This window comes from Scyliorhinus canicula, chromosome 3, assembly GCF_902713615.1.
Source record: "Scyliorhinus canicula chromosome 3, sScyCan1.1, whole genome shotgun sequence".
Classification (NCBI taxonomy): domain Eukaryota; kingdom Metazoa; phylum Chordata; class Chondrichthyes; order Carcharhiniformes; family Scyliorhinidae; genus Scyliorhinus; species Scyliorhinus canicula.
The window spans coordinates 169,404,091-169,417,759 of record NC_052148.1 but is presented as its reverse complement, the minus strand read 5'-3'; the positions used below and the strand labels follow the sequence as shown (position 1 = coordinate 169,417,759).

General features: G+C 43.5%; 2 protein-coding genes across 3 annotated transcripts in view; one reads left to right on the top strand and one right to left on the bottom strand.

Moving 5' to 3' along the window:
• Positions 1 to 2,595, top strand: part of LOC119963110 (serine/threonine-protein phosphatase with EF-hands 2-like) — a 94,855-nt gene extending 92,260 nt beyond the window's left edge. The window contains exon 19 of the mRNA XM_038791711.1: positions 2,057 to 2,595. The gene's annotated coding sequence lies outside the window, so the exon portion shown is untranslated. The remainder of the gene's footprint in view (positions 1 to 2,056) is intronic.
• Positions 377 to 13,669, bottom strand: part of nup54 (nucleoporin 54) — an 82,244-nt gene continuing 68,951 nt past the window's right edge. Inside the window, exons 10-13 of one of the 2 annotated variants that reach the window (XM_038791713.1) lie at positions 11,779 to 11,886; positions 2,283 to 2,402; positions 2,038 to 2,148; positions 377 to 1,714 (exon numbers count right to left, since the gene is read on the bottom strand). In XM_038791713.1, coding sequence (XP_038647641.1) covers positions 1,586 to 1,714; positions 2,038 to 2,148; positions 2,283 to 2,402; positions 11,779 to 11,886 — 468 coding nt within the window. In that variant the 3' untranslated portion in view covers positions 377 to 1,585. The remainder of the gene's footprint in view (positions 1,715 to 2,037; positions 2,149 to 2,282; positions 2,403 to 11,778; positions 11,887 to 13,669) is intronic. The other variant, XM_038791714.1, reaches the window with a different exon arrangement.

Here is a 13,669-nt window from a genome sequence, read left to right as displayed (position 1 = left end):
TTTCTCCCTTCCCCACAAAAGCAGTCTAATAAAGGTGCTTATGTTATCTGCACCATTCTATTAATTGAAATTCAGTGTCAGTTTTCCTACAGGGAGCCTTTCCAAGCACTCAGTTAAACAAGAACCACCCTGTCCCATGCCCAAAGGGCTTTGTATATTCACGGAAATAATTTCTCACTCAGCATGAGGAATTGGAGCAAATCACTTGATGGCAATCAGCAAGAGGTTTCGTACCTTAAGAGGGAAATAAAACATTTCTCTTCAGCGTGGAGAACTGGAGGTCGAGGGAATGTCAATTAAATTATAAAAACATTTATGTACGAACAAGATCAGCTCCAACTATAAAATTCACATTCAAAAGAATCAGAAGCAGATGATTATTCAAGCAAATTGTTTATTTAGAATTTATTTCCTCTTTGCATAATTATTACAAACATTTAACATACTTATAGTACTTTAGATCCTTGTTTGGTTGATGGCTCACAGTTGCCACTCCAGCACTAAGATATTGTATTGATGTATATTTCAAAGTAACCATTATCAGGTACAAATGATATAGAGAAATAATTTGTAAACATGTTTGCCACTAACCTGAACTCCTTGCTAGATTAAAAAAAAAAGAGCTGCACACTTTAACATGAAGAAATATCATGAATACGCACTTAAAAAAATGTCAACTCCCAAGAACAAAGCCGATCTGTGATGTTTCTGGTGATAACATCTTAAATATGCTTGTATGAGTTTAAAAAAAGAAACTGGGTTTTGTATATCCAGCGCTTGTGTTTCTCTGGCCTAGCTAACATTAATTGTTTATTAATTCACCATTCCAGTCTCCAGGGCTCTTATGAGGTCCAATAAAGTACACTTGAAATTTTCCACATTCATGACAAATCAAGGTCAGATTGTCAAGCTGGACAAACTGTCCAAAGTACTCAGAACAGTCAAACACACACTCATCCAATTAAAGCAAAATTCCAAATGCAGACTTCTAAAAAATATGCACAAACCCCAATTTGTTCCTGACTTAGTCAGTACTGATATAGCCATTCCTGTTCAATGCAAATCTGATTATTAGCAGCATTTAAAAAAAAAATCTGTCCCAACCTATTGCATAGAACAGGAAAATCAACATATTTATACACTTCTTAAAAAAATATGTTAAAGAAAATGTAAGATATGAATTCAGAGATTATTATTTGCAGTTTTGGCGGATAAATGCACTTTTAACGGGTTAAAGCCTACGTTAAAACAGCAGGCTGAAGAAAATCCCATCATTTTAAACATTCACCCCCAAATTTGCACCTAGCAGTTACCTGTAGACATGCTAAACAAAGTCAGTCGTCAGTCACAGCTCTATTGCAATGTTTTGTAACTGGTTGTACTGAGGGTAAATATTCAAATCCCCAAAGCTACAGGCTTTTGAGGTGACTGCAGCATTTAATGAAGAATGGCAACATTTCTTTCTCCACCCTACACCAAAGTTCTCCAAAATGGAGATGCTATAACCTTTGTGCAGTTGGGATGAACCATTTTGGACAGGGAGAAAAATATCCTTCTTATCTACAACGACATTAAAGAAAAGCCATCAACTAAAAAGGTCACGGCGAATATGAACACTCTCATTAAGGCCCTGTTCAATTAGCTTCACATCCTCCAAATCCTCCTTCAGGACACTGGTCAAATGACTCAGCCCTTCCTGCTGCAACTTCAGGTGCTAGGAAGAGAAATGAGCTATATTAGCAAGCATTCAAAAGAAGTGTTTGCATGTATTTGTAAGCACAATTAGTTTTCAAGGTCAGCAGGTTATAGTACAAATTTTGACAAGAGTTAGTAAACGATAGAAAGCAAGTTACAATGCAATATATTATCTGGTTGTTTTTGATGCATCATTGCTTAAAATTTTAGTATTACTTTCAAAAACTGCATAAAATTTTAAGGACTAAGCTTCTGTGGTGTCAAAATTTAATCTGTGCAAATAGTCATTCATATTCAAACCTCTGTATACTTTCTTTCCGTGGAACTTATTCTGACTTGTACCTGTTTGATTTCTCCCAAGAGATCCCCATCAACACTGTATCTCTCCTCTGATCTGACAGCTCCAACATGATTCTGCATTCTTATCTGAGACATCAGCTCGTTAAGACGGCCCTGCACATAAAACATTATTATTGCAACTTGCTGACATTTCCATTTCTTGGCAACCTCCCTAATGCAGTCAAACATGCTCAATGCAAACTGTTCTGCTGCATCACACTGAGTTCCAGGAGGTAATTGTTTTGTACCTTAAACTGGGTTGGTGCATTTAGTTCACTCTGAATAGTGTCTAACTGAACTCGAAGCTGCTCTTCTTCTGCTTGAATCGCATAACCAGCTTTCCTCTGGATCTCTTGCTTTATTAACACCTATGGAGAAAGAGAGAAAGTAACAGAGGAACTTGAGAATTGAATAGCATTTGCAAGTCGCACACGTAGACCTCCTTCCAACCGCAATCTACAAGAATACTCTCAGAACTACACAAGTTTATAGCACAGGAGAAAACATTCTGACCACAACTGTGCTGGCTCTTTGCCAGGCTGATTAAAAATCTTTATTTTAGATTACTCTTTATTTCTCTCTTTCCTGAGAATATTTATAAGCTTTCATTTTCATACTCCTCATAACTCAGTATCTGGAACCATTTCAAAAAACAGCAGGAGAGTTCTCTCCATTGTCTTGGCCTTTATCTCTTTAAAAAAAAATTACCTAGCCATGATCACATTATTACTTGTGGAAGCTTGTGTGTGCAAATTGACCTCCTCGCTTTCTACATTACAAAAGTGACTATACTTCATGAAGTGCTTCATTGGCTGTATGAATGAGAGAATCGAGAATGGTTACAGACAGAAGCCGTCATTCAGCCCATTGATTCTGTGCTAGATCTTGGCTTTGGAATCGGTCATTTACCTTGATTGCCGGCCATTTATCTATCTAATCCATGAATTAATATTTGCTGTTATTTCCCTGGAAGATTTCAGGATTAGTATTGGCAAGAACATTTTGAAAAACGTCAAGAAATCAGTCAATACAAAGGGGCAGCCAGATTCAGTGGGGGTCAACATGGCAGTCTAATACTCGGGAGGTCTCACACTCTCCAGGGTTCTCTTGGAAGTGGTGAAAATTATAACTGCCAACATTATCCAAGTGATTAACCAAAGGTTTACTGTGTTGACCTATGTACTCATGAGGTGGAATTGCGAAGCGCCATTAAGAGGCTTGATGATATGGACAGACTCTTGCATTGGAACACAATGCTTCCTCTGTGGTGGCAAGCATTCAATCCTTGGAAAACCTATTGAGTGTCCTGGCGGAGATCCTGGAGGCCTTGGAGAACAGAGGTTGAAGAAAGAATATCCAAATCTCCAGTTTGCCGGAAGGTGTGGAGGGCAAGGCCCTGTTAAGTTCTTCAAGGACTGACTGGCATGTTTTGTCAAGCTGGATGTGATGGCTGGGTGTTTCAAATTAGAAAGGGTGATGGATGCCCCTTGTGTTCCATGAGCAAATTTTAAGATTAGCTGCCGCCGTTAATTAGGCCACAAAGAAGAAAAAGACCCTCCTCCTCTAACGTACTTTACATCAGGGGCACAGTATCCCCAAACCGTTCCTTTCATGGATAGAAGATGTCTGTGCCAAAGTAGGATAGAGTCAACAACACAGAAACCCTCGCATAATAGCCAAAAAGAAACAAAAACATCACAACCACAGTAAATCTAAGGGTCATTCATCATTAAGACTGAGGACCTGTAGGATTACTATCTGGATACCTTCTCCAGAACAAGAATAAAATAAAGGCCAACAAGGAAATGGGAATCTAATGCCCCTCTCATATTTTAGAGCCACCCATGGAGACCTGTATCCGCCACCACCACCCAAATTTCAGCAGTGGATCCACTCGGTTCTGCCATCATTAACACTCGATTAACTGGCAAGTCACGGGGCAACACCGTGGCGCAGTGGTTAGCACTTCTGCCTCACGGCCCCGAGGTCCCAGGTTCAATCCCGGCTCTGGGTCACTGTCAGTGTGGAGTTTGCACATTCTCCCCGTGTTTGCGTGGGTTTTGACCCCACAACCCAAAGATGTGCTCTGTAGGTGGATTGGCCACGCTAAATTGCCCCTTAATTGGAAAACATTAATTGGGCATTCTAAATTTATAAAAAACTGGCAAGTCATGCTACAGTTATACAGAACCTTGGTAAGGCCGCACTTAGAATATTACGCACGATTCTGGTCACCACACTACCAGAAGGATATGCAGGCTTTGGAGAGGGTGCGGAGGAGGTTTACCAGGACATTACCTGGTCTGGAGGGTGTTAGCTATGCGGAGAGGCTGAATAGACGTGGACTGTTTTCATTAGAACGACGGAGATTGAGAGGTGACCTGATAGAGATCTACAAGATATGAGGGGTCTGGATAGAGTGGATGGGCAGGCACTCTTTCCTAGGTGGAGGGGTCAGTCATCAAGGGGTATAGGTTGAAGGTCCGTGGGGAAAGTTTAGAGGAGATGTGAGAGGTATTTTCTTTACACAGAGGGCGGTGAGTGCCTGTAACGCGTTACCAGGGGAGGGAGCTACATTAACGGCGTTCAAAAGACATCTTGACAAATACATGGATAGGATGGGTATAGAGGGATACGGCACAAGGAAGTGCTGAGGGTTTTGGCCAAGGTTGATATGACGGGGACAGGCTTGGAGGGCCGAAGAGGGCCTGATCCTGTGCTGCTTTGTTCTTTGGTCTTTTCTAACACACGTGGGCTTTGTATCCTGATTTGCATTGGCACAATTAATAAAGCCATACCTTAAAAAAAAAATCATCTTTATACTGCTTTGTTCCTGATTTTAGCTTCTTCTTAATGGGCAATTCACCAGAAGCCCTGGAGCTTACACCAGCACTGCTTTGTCCTGCAGTGCATTCTCCTGAGCAGGTCTCTCCAGCAGATTTAGTTGAGAGATCCTGGTCTGTTTGCGTCCCTGGCCCTCTCTTCCTTATTACGAAACAATCCATTTAAAATTCTTCAGTCCTGTTGCTAACAAAATGGAGAAACCCCTCTTCAGCCCAGGGTACATGACGTCAGTATATGGGGCGCATGACCTGCTCTCTGCCACCTCTCCAGGCAGGAAGAATCCATCGATTTAAAAAAAAAACTGCTCCTGGGTCAGTGTGCTGATGTCAGGCGGAGACGGTCTGCCCCGCTGAGCTCCGGGCCTGCGCACTGCTGAGGGAGCACACATGCGCGGGATGGCCAGCATTCTGAAAGCCAGTCGCAGCTGGCACTTTTAAAAGCCGGTTGTCGCCATTGGGCACTACTTCCCGCAATTAGGAACGCCACGGCGCATGGCCCATGACCCTCCCGACACCCATCGCGACCGTGGGTTTGATAATGACTGCATTAGGGGGCTGATTATTTTGTATGCAGCTACTAAAAGGCGCAAGATGTTGGAGAACTAGTTGGAGCTGTAAGGGTGCTTGATGAAGGCGGAAGAGAATTAGAAAGAGACTCCCAATAAGTTCATGAGATATTGGACCATTTGGCCTTTCAAGTCTGCTCTGCCATTTGATCCTGGCTGATCTCATCCTGGTCTTAACTCCACCATCCGGCCTGTTCTCTATAACCCTTCAACCCATTACCAATTAAAAATCTGTCTAGCTCCTCCTTAAATTACTCACTGTCCCAGCATCCACCGCACTCTGGGCAGTTACTGAAGGAGATTTGTGCGGCTTTGGACTCGTTATTGACTCAGCAGGCCAGGAGATTGCGAGGCAGGCGTTTGGGAATAAACTGAACAAAATACTTAGCCTGCTCGACGAAAACGGCTGATTCTAGGACGATTCCCTCTGTGCGGCTTGCGGGAGGGAAGAGAGTTACGAAGACAGAAGAGATAAATAGGGTTTTTAGGAAATTCTAAGTGGGATTATAGACGTCCGCACTTTCCGGTGGCGAGTTCGCGGGTATGGAGCATTTCCTCTCTTTCTTGTAGCCCCTCTGAAAACCATTGTGAGGTTCTTTATGCTCCTTTGTCTAAGGAGGAGGTTTCAAAGGCCACTAAGGAGCTTCAGCCGGGTACGGTGAGAGTTTTATAGGGAGTTTAGGGATTTGTTGCTCGACCCATTGGTGGGTATGTATTGTCACTCTTGAATTGGAGATGTTACACCGACTTTAAGTGAGGCTAATATTTCTTTGATTCTGAAGGCGGGCAAGACCTGGAGGAGTGTTCTTCCTATAGGCCAATATCTCATCTAAATGTCGACTTGAAATTGTTATCTTAGGTTCTGGCCAAAAGGCTGGAAGCCATTTCCTTCCGACAATTGTGGAGGATCAGACTGGGTTTATTAGGGGAAGATTTGAGTAATAACATTAGAAGGTTCCTAAATGTGACACAAGTTTTTCAGAAACTGGCCAGGAAGGTTATCTCCTTAAATACAGAGAAAGTGTTTGACTGAGTTGAGTGGAATTATTTAGTTTTTAGGTTACGGGGCTTTCGTTTGAGGAAATGTGGATTCAATTAATGTATCATGGAACCCCTAGCAGCAGTTCTTATGAATGGTTTGAGGTCATTGAACCTTTGGCTTCAGAGGGATTAGGCAGGGATGCCCTCGGTTCCCCTTGTTGTTTGCGCTGGCCATTAGGCCAGTGGCGGAGGGGAGGCGACTGGGTCGGATCCTTTGCTATCAGAGTTGAAATGTGGGATGAAGTAGCACACAGTCACGCTTTATGCAGATGATGCGCTGCTATTCGTGTTGAATCCTTGTGTTCCATCCCTGCTATTATTCAGAGTAGTGGGCAGTTTTGGAGCATTTTCACTAATGTCCTTTCTGCCGTCCATACCTAGTCTGGTCTCCAGATCCCTCTGAAATAGCCTCGAAAGCCAATTTTATCACCCAGCTCTGTTGACCATGCATAGTCCTGACTAATGTCTGGGGATTTGTGCCAAAATTATGAGAGCTGTCAAAGACATACTCATAGAAACATACTACACAATATCCCAGAGGGACATTGTGGCATACAATCAAGAGGAAGTTGTTCTGGGAGTCCTCAATATTGACTCTGGACGTCATGAAGTCTCATGGCATCAGGTGAAATATGGGTAAGGAACCCTCCTGGTACTTAGCACCCCAGCTGATGAATCATCCATGCTGAACACTACTTGGTAAAAGCAGTGGCAAGGGGCAAACTGCTCTAGGTGGGGGCTTCAATTCCACCATCAAGAGTGACTCAGTAGTAATGACCGAGCTGGCCAAGTCCCAAAGGACATAGCTGCTAAACTGGGACTTGAGCAGGTGTTGAGCGAACCAACAAGAGGGAAATATTACTTGATCTCATCTTCAGCAATCTACCTGTCACAGATGCTCAAGTCCTCACTTCACAATGAAGATACCCTCCAGCTTGTTGGGTGGCAGTACCAACAGGCCAAATGGGATAGATTTCACACAGGTCTTGAAACTCAGAATTGGGCATTCATGAGGCATTGTGGGCCATCATCAGCAGCAGAATTGTAAACAACTATAACCTCATGTTCTAGCATATCCCCTATTCTGCCATTATCAAACCAGGTGATCAACTCTGGTTCAACGAAGAATGCATAAGCACAAGCTAGGAACAGCACCAGGCATACCTCAAAATGAGGTCTCCACCTGATGAAGCTACAACGCAAGGCTACTTGCATCCCCAGAAGATTAGCCTGGGTCTGTGGATTCCTAGTCCAGCCACAACACCACTACGGTACCGCCTCTGCTGCCACTGTCTGAGACCCAACAATCTTAGTTGTTTCATCAATGACCTTCTCTCCATTATATGGTCAGAAATTCGGCGTTCACTGTTGATCGCACACAGTTCAGCATCAGTTATGACTCCTCAGATACTGAAAAAGTTCATGTCCATATGCAGCAAGACCTGGACAATGTTCAGTCTTGAGCTGATAAGTGGCAAGTAACATTTCACCACACAAGTACCAGGAATGACCATCTTCAAAAAGAAAGAATCTAACTACCTCCCCTCAATGTTTAATGGCATTAACATCGCTGAGCACCCCCCCCCCCCAAAATCAACTTCCTGGGGTTACCATTAACCAGAAACTGAACTGGATTGAACATATAAATACTGTGGTTACAGGATTAGGTTAGAGGTTGAGAATTCTGCAGAGACTAATTCCCTGATTTCCCAAAGACAGTCCATCAATCGCAAGGCAGTCAGGAGTGCGATGGAATACTCTCCACTTGCTTGGATGAGTGCAGTTCCAGCTACACTCAAAAAGCTCAACAACATCCAGGACAAAGCAGCCCACTTGATTGGCACCCTATCCATCACCTATACCACCCCTTCTTCATTGTCCTTGGGTCAAAATCCTGGAACGCTCTCTCACTGTGGGCGTACCTACACCACACTGACTGCAGAGGTTAAGGTGGTAGCTCAACACCACCTTCTCAAGGGATGGATAGTAATTGCTGGCCTAACCAGTGATGCCCACATACCATGAACAAGTAACAAAAAGCTGTTTCACAGAGGTCTTAATGTTTTAATTCTGCCTCGCTGAATCAAAGCTTAACTTTCTGTGGCTTTAATATCCTTTCAACAAAACTGGACCCAGCAGTTTAATTGTGGCTTAGACATCAGCTTGCATAAACTCATCATTCCTCTTTGCTCCAGTGCTCTTCGTCCTGTGCACAAATTCCAAAATGTTATTCCCTGGAGTATCTTTCACTGAGTGGTTCTCTCCCGAAGTACACAGTGTCACACTTCTCCGTATTAAACTGTTTCAGCCCATTCCACGTATCCTTATGCGCGCTACTGGAGTCTCCTGCACTGTTTGCAAACCTTTGCGGCAGTAGCAGCTTTCAACATCATGCTCTTTGTTCAAGTCCAAATTATTAATATGCAATTTAAAATCAGAACCAACCTTGGGATTCCACACTTCTTCAATCTGAGAAACACTGATGAATATTACTCTGTTTATATCCATTAACAACCTTTCTGTCTTTCACATCACACAGCAACATTTTTGTTTCAAAAGTGAGGCTCTGCAAAATTCTGAATACACTCTGCTAAATATCGTTGCAAACCTATTTCCACAAAGAGAGAAATAAACGGTCATGTAAAATAAATGTCTGCCATTATGGAATAAAATAAGGTAGAGAATCTATTAAAATCTCAAATGCTTTTTAACATTCTAGTAGGAAGCTGCAGTGGCACAAAGTTGTCACTGATCAATGACAAAGATAGGAGGCATCTGTCAGAAATGAAACCAGAAAAATTTGGAAACATACAGGTTAGCCGGCATCTGTTGCGAAAAGGAGTTCTGACAAACAAGTACACACCTGAACTGTCAAAACCGGTCTTTTCTCTTTAACATAGCTGACTGATTTGCTATGTGTTTTCAGTACATCTCTTATTTTGCTATATCTCAGAGACGTGATCCGAATTCAATCATCTGCTTGCATTTACAGCCAGACTTCATATGTCCAGCAAATTGTTGATCTAGGCACACTCTCCAGAGAAGCATTCCTCAGAGGTTGAGGTGCTGGTCTGTAGAGAGCTCACCCTACCTACACAGTAAAATGAGGCCCCTCGCCACTCAGGCCCGAAGGCAGCACATAGAGGAGAGCAGAGGCTCAACTTCCAAGTCTCAAGGAAGAGCTACCACTAACAACACAATGCCTTAGGCTCCCAGGCTTGGAAAGTGGTGCACAAAATATGATTTAATCCAGTTATAAGATACTTAACGGATTAGACTACCTGAAATAATACATCCTGTAAATCAGGGCAGCAAGACAAGAAGATGACACATGACCAGATTGCGAAGGGAAAATTTAGGTCAGATGTGGACAGATATTGCTTTACCAAATTTGTGATCAACAGTAACAGATTATCAAAAACAGTGGCTGAAGCCAAGGCACTGGATAAATTTAAAAAGGTAAAATTTTGTGATAGGAATAGAGTAGGGTTTAGCACTCTGAAAAATTAGATCAAATAGATCGAAGCACTGCACAGGACGAACTTCAACTCCACGTGGTGCACACGGCACACCTAACCAGAACACGAATGAGCAGGTTCTTCCCTGAAGTGGAGGTGAAACGCAAATGGTGCCAGGGAGACTCGGCCAACCACATCCACATGTTATGGGCTTGCCCCTGGTTTGTCAGGTATTGGACGTCCTTATTCGAGGCCATGTCCAGGGTTGTCAGAGTGAGTGTGGAGCTATGGTCTTCAGGGTGTCAGATCAGCCAGAGCTCTTTCATGGGGAGGGGGGCTGACGATGTACGCCTTTGCCTCCTTGATCGTCCGCAGGAGAATCCTGCTCGGCTGGTGATCAGCAACACCACCCAAGGCTGCAGACTGGCTGTCTGACCTAGCAGATTTCCCAAGCTGGAAAAATAAAATTTGCCATTTGCGGATCTGAAGAAGGCTCCCATGGGACATTGAAGCTGTTCATCAACTTGTTTCAAGTCCAGCAACCAGTAGATTAAGCAGGAGGGGGGGGGGGGGGGGGGCAAACAAAAAAGGAACATGAGGTATGAGCAGGAGGGACAAAGCCACAAGGGACTGGACCGATGACAAGCTAAGGTCCAAACCAAATTGTATATAAATGCCTGTAAACATGTGTCTTGCCATATTGGGGAATGTAAAACATGCCTGTTAAAAGGGGGGCCACAGCCACATGTTGTTGTTATGAAGATGCTTGCTTGTAAATAACCATCTTGGCTTTTGCACATTTTTTTCCTGATTATGTGTAATTTATAATTTGTTGGACATAAAATATGAAAACTCAATAAAACAAACTTCCAAAAAAAATGAGATCAAATGAGCAAAAAAAGTGTACTCTTCAAACAAATCTATCCCGTGAAACTAAATAATGAAAATTTGTAGAGGCCAGACGGCCCAGTTACCCAGTTTGGGAAATGTTGGGAGGAGAGAGTGATGAAATCACGAGATTAAGCACACGGGAGAGGATTGTATGGTGGCTCACACACTGCCGGTCACATGTGGCACCAGAATTCAAGTCCACTGAGACTTAACAAAATTAAAATTGATGTTGCCGGTTTCAAGGGTCCAGACACAAAATCTGTCTGGGCAATCTTCACTTTTGTTCATAATGGGCATTTATCCACTGTATAACATTTCCCCCTATTCAGTACCAACTGTGAACCAATCAGAGAAGCAATGATGACTGGTGTGGAAAATAGTGGGGGGGAAACCAATCATGTTGGGAATAGAAAGCTAGATAGAACAGTACAGCACAGAACAGGCCCTTCGGCCCTCGATGTTGTGCCGAGCAATGATCACCCTACTCAAACCCACGTATCCACCCTATACCCGTAACCCAACAACCCCCCCTTAACCTTACTTTTTAGGACACTACGGGCAATTTAGCATGGCCAATCCACCTAACCCGCACATCTTTCGACTGTGGGAGGAAACCGGAGCACCCGGAGGAAACCCACGCACACACGGGGAGGACGTGCAGACTCCGCACAGACAGTGACCCAGCCGGGAATCAAACCTGGGACCCTGGAGCTGTGAAGCATTTATGCTAACCACCATGCTACCCCATAATGCTCATTATAAGTGGGAGAAAAGGTATTTGAGCTGGGATGTCACACAGCACAGCAGTCGTTCTCAAATTCCTGATCCAAGTGAACTCCTCTACTGACATCACAGATCAAAAGTCGCAGGTCGAGAAATTCCACAAAGGTGTACACTTTTAAAATATGTTTCCCACACAAATTACAACTAAATACATAGAATTACCTGCAAGACTTTATGAGCTTGGTCCATCAGTTTTCTCTTGTACTGAGCTATCTTTGCTACAGTTGTGGCCTGGTTCTTCTGTAGTTCATTCACATCCTCAGATATAATCTGCGTTTGAGGTTGGAGAAAACACACTAGGTGACTGCTCATCTGAATTTATGAATATGCTGAAAAAGAAGTGCCGTGGCTATAAAACTCAGGCTCAGATTTCCACCACGATGGAGGTGTTTTCCGTCATGGCGCAAATCCCAGATATGGCCGTAGGTTCGAAGTCCCCCCCCCGAACACAGTATTTGCTATTTTCATAGCGCAGGATTGTGGTTCGTGCATGCATGCTTCACAGAGGCATCTGGCCATTTACACCACTGCTGCCTCCACTCAAGTGGGATTTTTGTCTGAAACCCAGAGTGTACAGATTAGACCAGATAAGAGAGGGTCTGAACTTGATAAATTTGTTTGGATAGTCGGGCACGTATTCCTTTGGAGAAGCACAGTTCCCTTTTGGATATGGTCCTGGGACACCTTTGGGAGAGGTAAGGCACTATTTTGGATTGTTAAAAGTAAACATAATTGTGCATAAATTTGTTGGAACTGTAAGCTGTCAACGGTCTCAAAAGATACTAGGTGAGTTGGCATGGAGGGGGTAAGGGCAAAAGGTGGCGAGTTTGGGCATGGATTGGCAGGAGTTGACATAAGGGCTATAAAAGAGGATGCAGGGCATGGGGGTTTGAAGGCTACATGGGGGGGGGGGTAAGAGGGGCTTGAGTTGCCATGGACAGGGCATGGGGTGCATGTGTCGTGGTTGAAGGGATGTTTTTTGCTTTCATCATTTTAAAAATAACTTGAAATAATAGAGCAGAGTGACAGGCCTTCTGCCCATCCTACCTATGCATAGGCCGCCTTCAGCCTCAGCATTCATTCCAGGGGCAGCATGCTGACTTCTAATCCAGCCCCCTTCCGGAAGAAAAATCCTGACTGCGGGTTGCAGTTTTTAAAAGGTCGGGTTTGCAGAGCTGAGAATTCTCCCATCTCCGCGAACCCAATCCATGAGGGAAAATCAAAGGCCTCAACCTTTACAACGGTTGTATCTGAGTGGTGGCACGAACGAAAATCAAGATCATGCAGGACAGGAACAAATCTATCCGCTTCTCAAAAACTGTTCTGTGAGCAAAAGATGTACACGTGGTTCCAGTTTTGATTTTGTAAAAGCAGATTAATGTGATAACAGATTTGAGAGCATCTGTCACATCTTGCAGAGAATAAATCATCACAAAAGAGCAATCATAAAATACACAAGGAAATACAACCCCTATTATTTTCTGACTTTTTTCTCTGCAAGAGGCCAAATAGCTACTCATGTAAAGAAATTAAAATTTATTTGACCTACAGGCTTATTTCAACCACTTCCTACTGGGAGCGCCAGGGCAAAGTTCTTATCGGCACAAGGCAAGTTAGCAACTAACTATTACTAGTGTGCTCCAGATGTCACACTACCTGTGAGCAGCTCCACAGGACATCAGCAAATATAAAATAAAATCAGCACAAGATTTTCAATAAAACATCAGCATTATGCTTTTCTAATTACTTCAGGAAACATGCTTCCTGCAACTATGAGGATACCTACCAATTGGCTCCCAGAATTTGGCTATTGCTGCTCGAGTCAATTGTGGGAAGTTGCAAAATAGCCGCCCACCATTCACCTTTCTCATGGATTCCTCCTTCTCCCGAAGGAGGAAGCAGGGTTCTGCTTGGTTGAGTCCCTACAACAAAACAGGAAAACCAAACGTGCACCCGACCATTGCACGATGCCACTGAAATGGTATCAAGGAGCTCTGATAACATATCACGTAAATTCACTTGTCTGCGTGGGTCTCACTCCCACAACTGAAAG